The 14,884-nt window shown below is 42.8% G+C and overlaps 1 protein-coding gene across 3 annotated transcripts in view; it reads left to right on the top strand.

The window, feature by feature from the left end:
* The window catches only part of TMEM260 (transmembrane protein 260), a 45,462-nt gene extending 39,161 nt beyond the window's left edge, over positions 1-6,301 (top strand). The window contains exons 13-17 of one of the 3 annotated variants that reach the window (XR_010921132.1): positions 2,370-2,546; positions 3,856-3,909; positions 4,415-4,505; positions 5,180-5,287; positions 5,629-5,752. Coding sequence is in view for 1 of the 3 variants with exons in the window: in XM_067554840.1 (XP_067410941.1) it covers positions 2,370-2,546; positions 3,856-3,909; positions 4,415-4,505; positions 5,629-5,901 (595 nt within the window). In the remaining 2 variants the exon portion in view is untranslated. Of the gene's footprint in view, positions 1-2,369; positions 2,547-3,461; positions 3,631-3,855; positions 3,910-4,414; positions 4,506-5,179; positions 5,288-5,628 lie in introns of those variants that run through there. The other 2 variants (XR_010921133.1, XM_067554840.1) reach the window with 2 other exon arrangements.
* The last annotated feature ends 8,583 nt before the right edge of the window (positions 6,302-14,884 follow it).

Genomic DNA, 14,884 nt, shown 5'->3' on the forward strand with positions numbered 1-14,884 from the left:
AGCTTTTTTCCTAAAATTGTTTACGTAGCAGCTGCTATTACATTCCAATAGACCAATTTTCTACACCTTCTCCTCCACCAATTTAATTGAATATTTAGGCTGTCCAGCTATAAGCTTTATTGTTCAGGAGGAAAAATAAAAGGTGATTAACAAAGAATGCTCATAAGATCTTGGCACAGTTCAATTTAAAAAAAGGAATGTTCCTACATACTTGAAATCACCACAGGTGGAGAGAAAATGGTTGTCGTTTCCCCTTCATGACACTGCGGCCACCTTATTAGTGTACAATGAATGTACTACAGAATAATCATTGTACAAAAATAGCTTCGTAAAAGCACAAAAAAGGATTAGACACTTAAGTGAATAGGAATAGCATCTGCATTTTGACTAGCCAGGAGAAACGTTGCAAGAGCTTCAAGGCATCAGATGATTGCCAGGTGTGGTCAGGAAGAAAGGTGTTTTCCATTCCATTGTGTGATGGTTCCCAGTTGGCCACGTGCACTGGAGGGGTCTTCATACCTCACGCCGAAGCATCTTGTGTATGTGTGTGTGTGTGTGGGGGTGTGTGTTTCAGACTTTGGTACGCTCCTTTTAACCTGAGTGGTCCAGCTGTACAGCTCACAGCGCACTGGAAGTTATCTTACAGTCCATCTGGTGCCCGGCGATGGGGGTACTAGAAATACCACACTAGATTAAATGGAATGGAGGGAGGGGAGGCAGATTATGCAGAATTGGCAGGTTCACCTAAGAGCAGCTGCCTGGGGAGAAAGTGGAGTCATTGCCTCTGCTTTGGCACAGAAAGGGTTACATTCACTCTGCCCTGGTCAGCCCCTTCTCTGAGTGCACCCTCTGTCGCCTCAACCTCAGCAGATAGTGCAGGTTGAGCTCCCTTCTGCCCCACCTCAGTGCTTTGGGGGGGGTGGGAAGGGGTCCTGTTGTTCCTGTACACGCCTCCCTCCTTTGTGAGCCCCCCAGCAACACATGAGGAGGAGGAGACAGGGCAAGTGATTGCTCTGCTGAGTGAAAGTCCCGCAGCTACAACAGCCCATGTCTCTCTGTGCCAGTGTACACCTGACTGGAAACCGAATAACGAGCCCTATTGCTCCCCGGTCAGGATTGAACCTCCTCCCCCTCCGTCAGCTCAAGCCAGGGGACCTGGAGTCCTCTCTCCTCACTCTCACACACACACACCTGCTGGTAGAGTCAGGGGGACCCATCCCCCACCTGATCACCCAGCCCACCCTGGAGCTCAGTGGACATTCCACCTTGCTCGCCAGTCCACTGCTGCCAACAGAAGCCACAGGACACAACAGCCTCCTTCCAGCAGCATGGCCACTGCTGATGCGAATGGCTGCCAGTCATTGCAACATCTGCTGGGACGTCGCAACCATCCCCCCTGCCCGTCAGTCCTAGTAGCACATGCTCACTGAACACTGGTTTCAGATCTTCTCTAGTTCCATTTCCCACCCCTTTATAAATACATCAGAGGGATAAATACCAGGGAGGGAGAGGAATTATTTAAGTTCAGCGCCATTGTGGACACAAGGACAAATGGATATAAACTGGCCATCAGGAAGTTAAGACTTGAAATTGGACGTAGGTTTCTAACCATCAGAGGAGTGAAGTTCTGGAACGGCCTTCCAAGGGGAGCAACGGGGGCAAGAAACCTAGCTGGCTTCAGAACTGAGCTTGATACATTTATGTAGGGGATGGTATTATGGGATAGCCTAATTTAGTAATTAACTAATCCTTGACTACTGGCGGTAAATATGCCAATGGCCTGTGATGGGATGTTAGATGGGGTGGATTCTGAGTTACTACAGAGAATTCTTTCTTGGGTATCTGGCTGGTGAGTTGCCCACATGCTCAGGGTTTAGCTGATCGCCATATTTGGGGTCGGGAAGGAATTTTCCCCCAGGGCAGATTGGCAGAGGCCCTGGGGGTTTTTTGCCTTTATCTGCGGCATGGGGCATGGTTCACTTGCTGGTGGATTCTCTCTACCTTGAAGTCTTTAAACCATGCTTTGAGGACTTCAATAACTCAGTCATAGGTTAGGGGTCTATTACTGGAGTGGGTGGGTGAGGTTCTGTGGCCTGCTTTGTGCAGGAGGTCAGACTTAGATGATCATAATAGTCCCTTCTGACCTTAAAGTCTATGAGATGTTAACACTTCTCCCAGACATTGTGCTTTAGACTAGGCGACTCTTGGGAGGAGCTATTTTCTGCTGTAGGGGTGAGTGATCAGTTAAAACTAAAATGCTGGAAGTGTTCACACATCACATAATGCACATGACTGTTCTGTGCCCTGCCTGCTGCTGCCAAGGAAGGTTCAGAGCCTGGCTAATGTTTGCTGTCTCTGTTTTTTGACAGTAAGGAAGCATTTGCGTGCATAGGACTTAATGAAGGAGACCCAACTTGGAGAAAAAGCTATTCACTTTGGCCATGGGGTTCTTGTGACAAATTGACTCCTTCAGAAATGGTGTTTAACCCAGGAGAGTGGATTAATCTTACAAGGAGTCTCTATAACTGGACTGAAGACTATGGAAGGTATGAAGCATGGCCGCTCCAAATCTTGTCTGTCTTCATGGGCCTCAAGTCATGAAGGGCTCTGTGTGCAGTGTCTTCCTGTTAATCAGTCTTCTGCCACCTCATAAACATCAGTGGAGCTGTGTGCTACAATGTTAATTCACTTAGCCGTTCACCTTTGGAGAGGTAGGCTGAAAACCTGATGGAGTCACCCGTGAAAATTGATTTAGAGTTATCATCATAGTCTTCCTCCATTCTGGTGAATGCGGTACCACTCACCGGGAGTAAGTGCGTCTGTAGGACAGAGGCTTGGGAATGGGCTAGCAAGGATTGTTAGGACTGGTGAGGTACTTCATAACTATGGGTTTGTTGGCACATGAAGTCTAAATGGAGGGGCACTGACACAGCAGAGTGAGGGCTCTTGTAAGGAGCCATCTCATACTCTTCCTGGTTGTAGTCAGCGCTGTGATCCTTTCTCTTCGTGAGCACAAAGGCTCTTAGTCAACAGGGCACTTAAGCGCATGTACTTAAGTCCATTTTTATTCAGTGGATCACTTAAATACATGCTTAAATCCCAGTGAAGTCAATGGCATATAAGCATATGCTTAAGTGCCTACCTGAATAAGAATTCACTTAGAATCATAGAATATTAGAGTTGGAAGGGAGTTCAGGACGTCACCTAGTCCAACACCCTGCTCAGAGCAGGACCAACCCCAACTAAATCATCACTTAAGTGTGTGCTGAAGTGCTATGCTGAATTGCAACCTCCATTCCCCAACTTAACAACAAAATAGTTGGGTTTTTTAAAGTGTAAGATTATAATCTTAGTAGTTCTCGCTTCAAAGAAAAACACTATTTATACTACTATTGTATGCCTGCAGTATTAAAAATAAGTGACGTAGGCCAGTTTGGTGCCTCACTGGTTTCTCTTCTCAGTTCACAGGGGCCAAGAGCATTAAGGACATGACTCATCTAACTCCCAAAGCATCACAAACAGAGCCATAAAGGGTGCTTATATCAGCCCGCCCAGCCTGAGGATAGCCAGGTGCTATGAGATGTATAAAAGGAGCAACAGGAGATTATATCTAGAGAGAGGAAAAATAAGGTGTATAAAGGAACAGATTCATTCTGAATTCCTTGCTGCCCGTGCCCTATACTTCCTGGCCAGATTCCTTCTGCCTAGGTGGTTTATAACCTGAGGAGTTGGAGGGGAAGGGGTTTTGTCATAGAGTGCAAGATGATTGTGCAACGGGTGGCATGCATTGAGTCCAATGGATGAATTGCAGCGCTGCAAGCAGTGTGGATGAATTTCACTCTCATTATTTTTTAGGTTTGATCCATCTTCATGGGAAGCTGTAGCAAATGAAGAGATGTGGCAAGCCAGGTGAGGTTCCCTTCGCTTCCCTGCAACCCACGCATGTCAAAGTGGGTGCTGTAATAGCGGGTGTTGCTTTGACGCAAAGTGAAATATTTCCCCCTCGGAGAAAAAAAAGGTGAATGTCTGAGATAGACTTGCCTGTAAGGAAAATTCCCTGTGTCACATGGATTGTACATCAGCTTGATGGAATTGTTAGAACCGTGTGAATTCTATTGGCTCTCTTATCCTGCAGAAAGGGAATGTTTTCCTAGTGGATTTGCCTGTAAATGTCTTGGTGAAGGAGAAGATAGTTTGGAGACAGAGTGAGGAAAATATATTTTAGTGTAAAATGTGATCTGCAGTAAACTTCCAAGTGGAGAAGAGATGGGCTTTCATATACAATTATAATGGGCTTTTGTGGATGTATCTTCCATGAGACAATATTGAAGAATTTGCCTGATAATGTGAAGTGATCTAGTTGTATTTAAAAAATTACTGTAATTGGTGTGATGGAATTTATTCTGTTTTCTAGGATGAAAACAGCCTTCTTTATCTTTGACCTTGCAGAAACTGCTAGTGTGTCTGGAGATATAAAATCACAACTTTATACATTTGCATACAATGTAGGTAACTTTTTTGTCAACCTTTTCCTCTTTTTTTTTTTTGGTTGGTGGTGAGATCTCTCTAGCACTGTGTGATACCATAGGGATGTCCAGATCACACATACATAGCTAGACCATGTAAGTGCTGGATGTGTTCTTGTTCATCCAATGCAGGTCTACAGCAAATTGAAAGGGGATTGTTTAGGGATTTTATCCATTCCTATTTCCTCCTTTAAAAGTTTGCCCCAAACAAACTCAGCGGCATGTCGGGACAGTCATTCAGTTAGTAAACAAAAGTGATGCTAAAAACTACGTAGCTAGCACTTCATTCTGTAGAATTATGTGCTCCTAACCCATGCCAGTAGAGCACTGAAGTCCCCTGTGTACACTAGTCTCCCACGTCCGTGCACAGCTGTGTCAGGTCACTGAGTGAGCAAGCATAAAATTCTAAACTCTTCTCTCTGAAAATAAGTTGTGCTGCACTTAACACCACTAGGAATGATAGCTGTGACCTCGTTAGCAGCTCATTGGTAGTATCTGACTGGTAAAGGTATTAAGTGGTGCCCAGTAGCAAAACTAACAATCTCCATTGGTAGAGATGAGGAATGTCTTAACCCAATAGATGAACAACGAATAGTTTTCTTTAAATTGTTCCCTGCTGTGTAACGTTTTGGAGTTTGTCATCCCATCTTCAGGCAGAATCTTAAGCACATGTCTAACGTTTTGAGCATGTGAATTGTCCCATTGAAGTCAGTGGACTGCTTAAGTCCTGTTTAAGATGTCCAGACCTCCTGAACTGTTGGGTAAATGTCTTTCCGTGCATTACAGTTAAATCTCTTTTCCATAATATAACAACTCTCTCGGGGAAGTGTATCATGTCGTGGAATGGGGTTTTATCCTTCATTTGCCACATTCTAAAAAAAACATAGCAGTTCTAGTCAATGAAATACTCTTGCCAACCAATGATATTCCAACTCACGCTTCCCTGCGTTACTACTAGATTGATTTCACAGATATTCCATTCTAGATTTTGGCCGTCAAAATGATGTTTATCTTGTCTGTTTTCTTAACTCTATACAGTTGTGAAAAAGCCATTCAAGACAAAAATTTGTGTGTGCCTTATATTTTATTTATTTTTTTACAGTCGTACAAGGAAATAATCAATTCGCATAAAAAACACCCAGTCAATTGGCATAAAAACTATGCAATAGCTTGCGAAAGGATGCTGCGTCTGCATAAGGTGGATGTGGACCCTGAAGTGTTGTTATCTGAAATTGTTAAACATTTCCTTCTCTATGCGGAGAAAGCGGAGGATGATCCCCAGCGAGTAGATATTTTGCAGGCTGTAAAACACCTGAAGAAAGAGCTGCAGGGGCTGAGAAAAATGAAAAAAGATCTGAAGCAGCTAGCTGTATAGTACCAGTTTATGACCTGCTTTCTGAAGGTTAAAATTCTGAAATCGGGAGGTAAAATTGAATCAGTCGTTAACAAAGTGAGAACATTTTTTGAAGACAACAGAAGTAATAGCAAAAGGAAATCAAGTGGTCTCCTGGATGGAAATGTAGCATTGTTCTCTCACTGTTGCCAGATGAAGTGTTCAGATAGCCAGGCTACATTTCACATTGTTTTGTATAGAAAAAATGTGTTACCAAATTAAGTACTGTATTTTAAAAAAAAATAAGCGGGGAAGTTTTTTTTGTAAAGAACTAGAGTCCAAAATACTGTGCATGCAAATACGTCCATTGATTGTATTTGATATGTCTAATTCAGAAATGTATGAAATTCTTTTCCCATTAAAAGTCCCTTCTGTTGGCGAATTCCAGCTATGTAAAATATCTCTTTTGTATATAGTTGTGTACAGTATTGCACGCTGCCATTAGTGTGTGTGTGTGTGCACGAGTGTGCATGTGTGTGTTAAGAAGGCTTTAATCAGCATGAGTTTGGGATATAGACTCATTACTCAGAGTGTGTGTAGCCATGATTGAGTTACACAAGTTACCCTGAAAGAAGGCTAGTAAAACTTATACCTCACTGCACCTTCACAAATCCTGTAGATGTCATAGATGTTACAAAAAATAGTTTTAGGAATGTTTTAGAGCATTTTATCTGAACTATTTTTTATCTTTCCTGTAGAGTCAAGTGACTTGGTTACCATGAATCTAATCCAAGGGCCCAATAAAATCATCTAAAATGACCTAAAATAGCTTTTTCTTTGTTTTATTTTGTTACTAATTTTAATCCTTTTTCTGTGGTCCTTCAAGGGCTAAAAGTGAGTGCAGGGCCTCCACTGGCAAGCTAGGAATTTTATTTTCCCAGTGATTGTAAAGTTCCTATTTCTAGCCCTGGGGACCCTGGAGGAATTTTTAGGTTTAGAGAAGCTCTCACTGGCCCAAGATGGAAGTACTTTTGTGGGGGGAAAAGGGGAAACATTTATGTGGCAGGTTGATTTTTTTTTCAGTGATAGCTGATCAAAGCTCCCTGGGGTTTTGGAATGTTAGAATAAGCAGTGATTGTATAGTGAGCAGAGTGCAGGAAAAACGGTCAGAGGTGCACCATATATTTATCACGTGGTTCTGCAATTTATTATATGGATTCCACCCGCACACAGTATATGTGAGTATATGTTCTGTATGTAATATATCTGCCTGTGTCTCTGTACACAGATTATATGTATGTATTCAGTGCACGTATGTGAATCTGGACAGTTACTCCACTTACCATCCCTGATATTTCTCGGATATTCTTCATGTGTAAGTCTGAATTTTTAGTGTAACATCTGAAATCCATTCCATAAAGGCTTTTAAATGGACATTGGGTGCTGAAAAATCACACTTCTATCTGAAAATGCTTATCCACTAGTTGTTACAAGTTGCAATATTAGAGAAAAAATATTTTCCTCTCTTTCCGTTTTGGTTACTTTGTATATTTGATGGCAGGTTTTGAATAGTCAGTCTCCCAATGTTTGTGGTGGAGGATTTGCACACAGCAGCAGAGAAAAGAGGAACATTGAAAAGACTAGGAACATGTGGTTATAAAACCACAAAAATTGCCAGGGTGACTCAAAGCTTGTCTACACGAAAACTTAGTTGTAAGCAAGTTGAGGGGTGCTCAGTGCACTAAGTGTCCGTGTGGACCCTGCCTTTGATCTGTGTTCCCTTTCTTCTACCTCACTTTGAAATGGGAGTAGGGAGTTTTTAGCGTTTGGCAGACACTGAGTACATAACAGGCTAGTGTGGGGTTGATTTACACCCCAGCTTGCCATGAGCTAATGGTTTTGTAAGACAAGTCCCCGAGTGTGTTTTAACTCTTTTTTTATTTTAATTGACTAGATTTCAGGTTGACAGTACCCTTTAAATATCTCCATTTTGTCAATTACCGTGCAAGTAAAGTGTTCATCTAAAACTACAGTATACCATAGGTCCCTACATAGCAGCCTTTTAGAATGAACATTCTTTTCCCTTCTCATGATCAGTCCTTGAGCACAACGGATAACATTAGGAACCCTGTTTTTGAATTCTTTTGTTCCCTATATTATTCACAATCCATCAGGCAAATATAGTTAGGCAATTTCTGTCTTGATTAGATGCTCCTTTGTAGCTGTATAGTCCTGAAATAATTTTTGACGCCTCTGTGGATTCTAATATCTACCTGGGAAAAAGGAGAGTCAGACAAAGGCATTTAAACTGTGATCTGATTAAAATAATGTGTCATATTTTAGTAAGTAAGTAATGCAAACCAGAGAAGATTTCTCCCACAGAAAAATACATTCCCTGGCTGGGAAATTATTGGAAATGTGGGGCTAGTGATAATCTATTTTAGGGGGTGGGGAAGGAATTTCCCTGGATTGTCTATTTCCCAATGTACGCACACGTGTGCATGCATATGTAGATAGATAGTATATGTATAGTTATAAAATACCACTGTCAAACTGAAGGCAAAACTTTGGAAGCAAAAGAAGAAGCAAAATTCCATTTAGTGAAACCGTTCGGATTAGGTCTGCTGGTACTTTTATCCAAAGCGATTGTTCTGTGAACGTTTCCAAGCCTACGTGCTAAAGGGCAATGCTGAGAGATGCTGGCAGCAGTTTAATTTTTATTAGCTCCTCTTAGGTGGCACCCTTAAGTTTATCAAACGAGGAAAGCTGATTTGGTCTTCGTTAGTCTCAGTTGCATGAATTGGTTGCCAAGTAAACAGGATTTTGCATTTTCCTAATTACTTTCACATGTGTGTTTTACCTCCGTTTGTTCTCTTGCAGAACTGGTCCTAATAATTAGTCAGATTCCTGCTGCCTAGATGTAAAAAAGGAGACTTCTGAGGGTTTTTCTTATAAATTCATTTCTGTTACAAGCATCTTTTATACATATTACTAAAGGGAGCGCACTAAGAAATGCAAATAATAGTTCTTTATTTTATTATGACAGTTAATTAATAGCAACCTGTTTTAATGAATAAAGTCACTCAGAGTCCTTCAGCACTTCCTAAGTAGAGGCCAGAATCTGTAGGGATTCTTTTCCCCCCAATTGTATAGCTCCTAGACTCCAAGCGCTATATAGGCCTCTGTATAGAAATGCTCACTAATGAAGAGGGAGGGCTAGAAGCTTGTCTGCATTCAAAGATCACTGGTGAGTCATTCAGCAAGAAAAGGCCCCTTACTAGGAATAGTCACAGTTCCGTGGCATTGTACTAGGAAAAGGGTCTGATCAAAGGTCTCCTGCGGAGCTTGCATGGTTCCTTTTCATACGACGACCATAATTAAAACCACTAATTCTCTTTTAAAATGCTGCAGGATGCCATGTAGGCATCTGTCTGGAGTGTCCTTTGTGATGTCATAAGCTGTTAAGGACCAGTGCCGAGGGCTTTTGAGTGAAATGCCAGTCATGAAGGTACTTCAAGACAAGGGTGCCTCTAAAGGCTTGACAGGGCCTTGACTACACAATTCGAGCTGAATTTGCCCCTTGTCAGCTGCCAGTAAATAAATCTCAAAGGGGGAAAAGCTGAAGTTTCATTACCTGATCCGTGGGGCTTTGTTGGTTTTGGCATCACACAGGGGAAAGCTCTTGCCCCTCCATTCTCTGGATTTGAAGATGTCCATTGGAGCCTGCAGAGTCCGGGTAGGGTTCAGAGCGGAACCTTTTGAAGAGTGTCAATAGTTGTAACAGTTCAGCTGTTAGGAAGACAAATAAATGGAGGAGTTCATTAATCCTCTTTTGGCTCTCGGTGCCTTTTGCCCTTTTATCACAGCCTTATTAGGCTCCTGCTCATCTTGAACCAGAAAAAATGAATGGAAGTTGTTGAGTCCTAATTGGCAAAGACTTTTAATCATGGGCCAAGAACTTTCACTGACTTGAAAGTAACTTCTCCACAGGGAGGAACAAAAAAAAATTTTTGGTTTGCCTTAAAACAAAACAAAACTGAAAAAACCTGTTGGGGTTGAATGCAGTGTAAAAATTTAAGTGAGCAACTGGCAAATTGGCATGGCTGTGCTTACACTATGTATAGTCAGTGCTTAAAAATATATATATATGTGGAGGCAGACTCCTAACAGAAGGATATTCTTTCCTGAAATTGGATTTTGGGTGTCTGCAGTACCATTTAAATACTCATGTATCTGGTATAAACACTGATCCACTCAAAACAGCACGCATCCATGGAAGCTATTTTCCAAAGGCCAAGGAATTATGTTTTATATGGTGGAAAAGTTGATATCAATCATTTGCAACCATTTTATAGATGAAGTATAATGGTACTGCGTAGTTTCCGTATGTCCAGTGATGATTCTGATCTTAGGATATTGCACCATATCGAACAACTGTGATATCTCACTAAACTAATAAAAAAGGTTTGAATCAATCAATAACTGTAGGCAGTTAGGTGTTTTACTGTAAATCAAATTGTTTAAACAGAGATTAAGTATAGAATTAATTTATGTTTTCCTCCCTCCACAAGTTAAACAAACTATTTTCATGTATCAAAACGCTTTTACGCTTATACTAAAAATATCATGGTCCAGCACAGCCTGAAAAACATCAGGATCAAGCATTATAGCACAAAATCCTTTTTCTGTGTTTCAGTACCTAACTTGTAGGTTTTTGGAAATTTACCAGACAATGCTTCATCTGAAGGATAGCATTTACAAGCTTAGATCAGAACAAAAAAGTCCTGATGATTTTCTGCCTTGCTTTAAATTGTCTGGTTAACTATAGCACCCACTAAGAGATGCCGGGGTATAGTGCCTTATTGCTCATCCTGACACTTGTCACAAATGCAAAACCGCTCTAAAGCCTGTATTCACAAATGAATGTTGTTTCCAGGGAATTCTGGGAACATTTAAAGGACAAGATCTTGGCACATCATTACATGAGCAAACATGCAGCTAAAGCGTCTGTAGTGATCATGATATCAAATGAAGACATCATTGTCAGTACCCTCTGAGTCTGTTTAATTTGGATCTGCTTGGCAAATCTAATTTGAACACCAATCATAAAGCAAGCTTCCTACCTGAAGGGAGTCGGAGGTGTATATAAGCTAAGAGTTTCCGCAAGAAATGTGTCTTTGTAATTCTGTAGTAAGATTTCTTTTTTAATTTTATTTCTAATCGCTTTACAATAAACCAGTGTACAATCTTGGGAGAAGATTAATTTTTGATGTAAAAATATTGCTGAAGGCTATTCCCAAAAGAGTGAATATTTGCAAGTTTCAGATTCCACACCTGTGACTGCAGACCTGGAAAGTTGAGTACTCTCAAAGCTCTGTATTAAGGGCACGTCATTGTGTGACGGGGTCCCGCAGGGTGCAACCTGAAAACTGGGAGTAACATGCCCACTTCATCTGCCAGCCTGGACTGGCCCTCACAACACCTTGCTAGTGACAAGCAGCAAGACCCTCCAGGCACTGTTATATACCTAGTGCAACAGCATGCACAGCACCACCGCCAGCTAGATCGCATGAATGTTAAGCAGGGTTGCCTCTTGTTCTGTGATGCTGTCAGCAAGCTACACTTACACAGCCCATCTACAGGCTGCCAACACACCCAACATAGGCCTGGTCTGCACTAGCACTTACGCTGGCAAAACTTTTGTTGCTGGGGCGTGTGAAAAAAATACACCCTGGAGCGGTATAAATTTTTCCGGCATAATCGCTTGTGTGGACAGCGCTAAGTCAGCAGGAGATGCTCTGCTGCCGCCATAGCTACCGCCACTTGTTTAGGTGCTTTTATTATGTCGGCGGGAGCGCTCTCTCCTGTCAACATAACATGGCTACGCAAGCACTCTTACAGCGGCACAGCTGTACCGATTTGCTGTGCTGCTGTAAGTTTTAAGTGTAGACTAGCCCTGAGATACATGAATGCCTCGTCTGGCCACTCACGAACCAACAACAGGCACCAGCCAATTACCCCACCCACCACACAGTTTGTAAGAACTGCACCAAAAAGAGTCTATCCCCAAAATTATTTTAATAAACCAGCTCCCCCCCTCATTGTGGGGAAGATGTGTGACAGCTTTTGTTACTGAGCGAAGATTTCTAGACACTCCAATTCAAGACCACACTGGTTGAAATAAACAAGTTTATTAACTACAGAAAAATAGATTTTAAGTGACTGTAAGTGGCAAATGTAAAGAGATTAAAAGTAGTTACCAAATTAAATAAACATAGTTCACAGTCTAAACTCTACACAGTAACAAGCTCTTGAATTCACAATGTCTCACCTTTGTCAGCTGGTACAAGCAGTTTCTTAGATGCAGCCTGGGCAACCTTCCCTGCCTGGGACTCCCCTCCCCCTTCAAAGTCATTTGGTCTTCCAGAAGATCCTTCAGGTGTTCAGTTGAACAGGAGTGGAGCTGAGTGATGATGAAATGCGCCCCCTTTTGTAGTGTGTTTCAGCTTGCTAGAACCGTCCATGCATGTGACAATGGCGGCTGCTTCCCCTTGGTCAAGCAACTCCATGGCAAATGTGCGTAATATAGCAAAGCCTTAGGTAAGCAATCCAGAGGTAAAATCTTACCTCAATGGGCCATTGGCAAGTCTGGACACTTCATTGTTGTACCTGAAAAGCTGGTTTGGGTGGTTCCCACCTCACAACATGTTCTAGTAGCACTTCCCACATTATTTTATAACTTCACATACTATGGTAGCACATACAGCCCAACAGGATATTATTGTTTAGCAGAACAAGACTTTTAAAAAAAACACACACAAGACATTCTTTGTACAGCACATATATTTATATGATGTTGGTGAACATGGGGGTTCTGGGGTGTTTTCAGACACGGGGGGGGGGTCACATTTCCCCCCTTAGTTTATTGCTGGAGCGTTAGTTGTTGATGAGTGCATTGGCCGTGGGCCCAAGGTTCCCTTTCCTGGTCAGGGCATCTGCTTCTGTATTCTCTTTCCCCGTCCTGTGCACAATCTCCATGTCAAACTCTTGCGGGATCGGGCTGCATGGGAGTAGTTTGGAATTCTTGCCCTCACTTCTGTGCAGCCATATGACGGGTGAGTGATCTGGTAGGATCTTGAACCTCCTATGAAAGAGGTACGGCTTCGGTTGCTTCTTTGCCCACTTTGTAGCATAGCCCGCCTTCTCTGTGACCGAGTTGGTCTGTAGAGTAGGTGACAGTTCTTTACTTAGGAAGGCAAGGGGGTGTTTTTTGCTGCCCTGCTCTGTTTGCATCGCCGGTACAGCACCCAAGCCGGTGTCAGATGCATCAATACACAGTTCAAACATTTTGTCAAAGTTGGGACTGGCCGGAACAGGCTTTCCAGACAAGCCTTTCTTTATCTTGTCAAACCCCTTTAGGCCTGTTGCTGACCACAGCACCTCGCTGAGTTGGGGATGCAATGTCGCTGACCCCACACACAAACCTTCTGCAGTAGTTTGCTAGGCCTATGAAAGGCTGAACTTGGCTTGTCCCATGGTTGCACTTTCATCTGTGTATGCCCTTGCGAAATTTTGCAAACCATTTAGCACTTTGTTGACCAGGCTCTGGAAGACCGTTCCAGCATTGAGCAGGCCAAGAGGTAACGACGTGAATTCATAGAGCCCAATGTCATTGATAAAAGCAGACTTTTTCTGTGCATCCTCCTCCAGAGGGATTTGCCAGTAACTCCGAGTTAAATCAAAAGTACTGAGAGATTTGGCTTTGCGCAGTATATCCAGCATATAATCAGTTCTAGGCATAGGGTACGCATCTGGTCCTGTAACAGCATTACATTTGCTGTAGTCTACACAAAATCGTAGTGGTGTCCTTTTTAGGGACCAAAACCACAGGGGCATGCCCAGGATCTGTCAGACTCCTTAATCACTCCCAGGTCCAGCGCAATATGTATCTCTGTACGAATTTGCTCTTGCACCTTGCCGGTGGCCCTGGAAGGGGGTGGCTTTGCCCCTTTTCTGAGGATTTTGTGGGTAAGCATGTGAGTCTTTCCTGGCTTGTTGGAAAACACCTCACTGCATCCTTGCAGCATTGATAACACCTCCCCCTCCCCCAGCTGGCATTAACTCACAGCAGATTTCAATGTTTTCCAAGGTTAAAACATGCTGGTACTCAGCCATCAAATCGACGTGATGAAGTCCCTCAGTTTCCCCCTCTAGACAGCAGATCATGTTCACAATGCCCCCTTCCCTCCCAGTCATGGTAGGCTTTAAGCTGGTTCACATGTATAAGCTGTGGGACTGCATCTTCATGGGGCCCCTTAGCCAGAGAGCTGTCCTCATTTACAATTTCTATTACCTCAAAGGGCCCTCCCCAAGAGTTCTGCATCTTACATTTTTTCACAGGGCTTAATACCTTGATCAAATCTCCAAGTATTCGTATCATACCCCGCCTTTTGTTTGGACCGACTCTCTTGGAGATTGGTTTGAACGATTTCCATCATGTCTTTTAACTCATTCCTGAACCTCTGTACAGATCCATCACTGGTTCTTTCTTTACCTCAGTATTCCCCTCCCAGGAACCCTTAATGAGATCTAGAGGTCCCCTAACTATCCTCCCGGGCCAAAGATCAAATGGGGAAAACTTGTGGGTCTTGGGGCACCTCCATGTAAGCATACAACAGAAATGGTGGGAACTCATCCCAGTTTTGGCCCCTTTTCTTGGTGTACATTCCCAGCATGGATTTTAGGGTCCCATTGAACCGTTCTACCAAACCGTTAGCCTGCGAGTGGTATAGGGCAGTTCTGAGCGGTTGTGCTCCACACAAATCCATAGCTGGGTGAATAGCTGAGACATGAAATTCAACCCCAGACCAGATGACATTTCTTTAGGGAAACCTACTCTGCTTAATATAGTGAGAAGGGCTTTCGCCACAGTCTCAGCTTCAGTATTAGACAGAGCAACTGCCTCAGGCTACCTGGTAGCAAAGTCCACCATCACTAAGATATAGCTGTTCCCTCTCTGGGTGGG

Source organism: Emydura macquarii, unplaced genomic scaffold, assembly GCF_026122565.2.
Source record: "Emydura macquarii macquarii isolate MOO-44397 ecotype Brisbane River unplaced genomic scaffold, CSIRO-AGI_Emac_v2 contig_1551, whole genome shotgun sequence".
NCBI lineage: Eukaryota > Metazoa > Chordata > Testudines > Chelidae > Emydura > Emydura macquarii.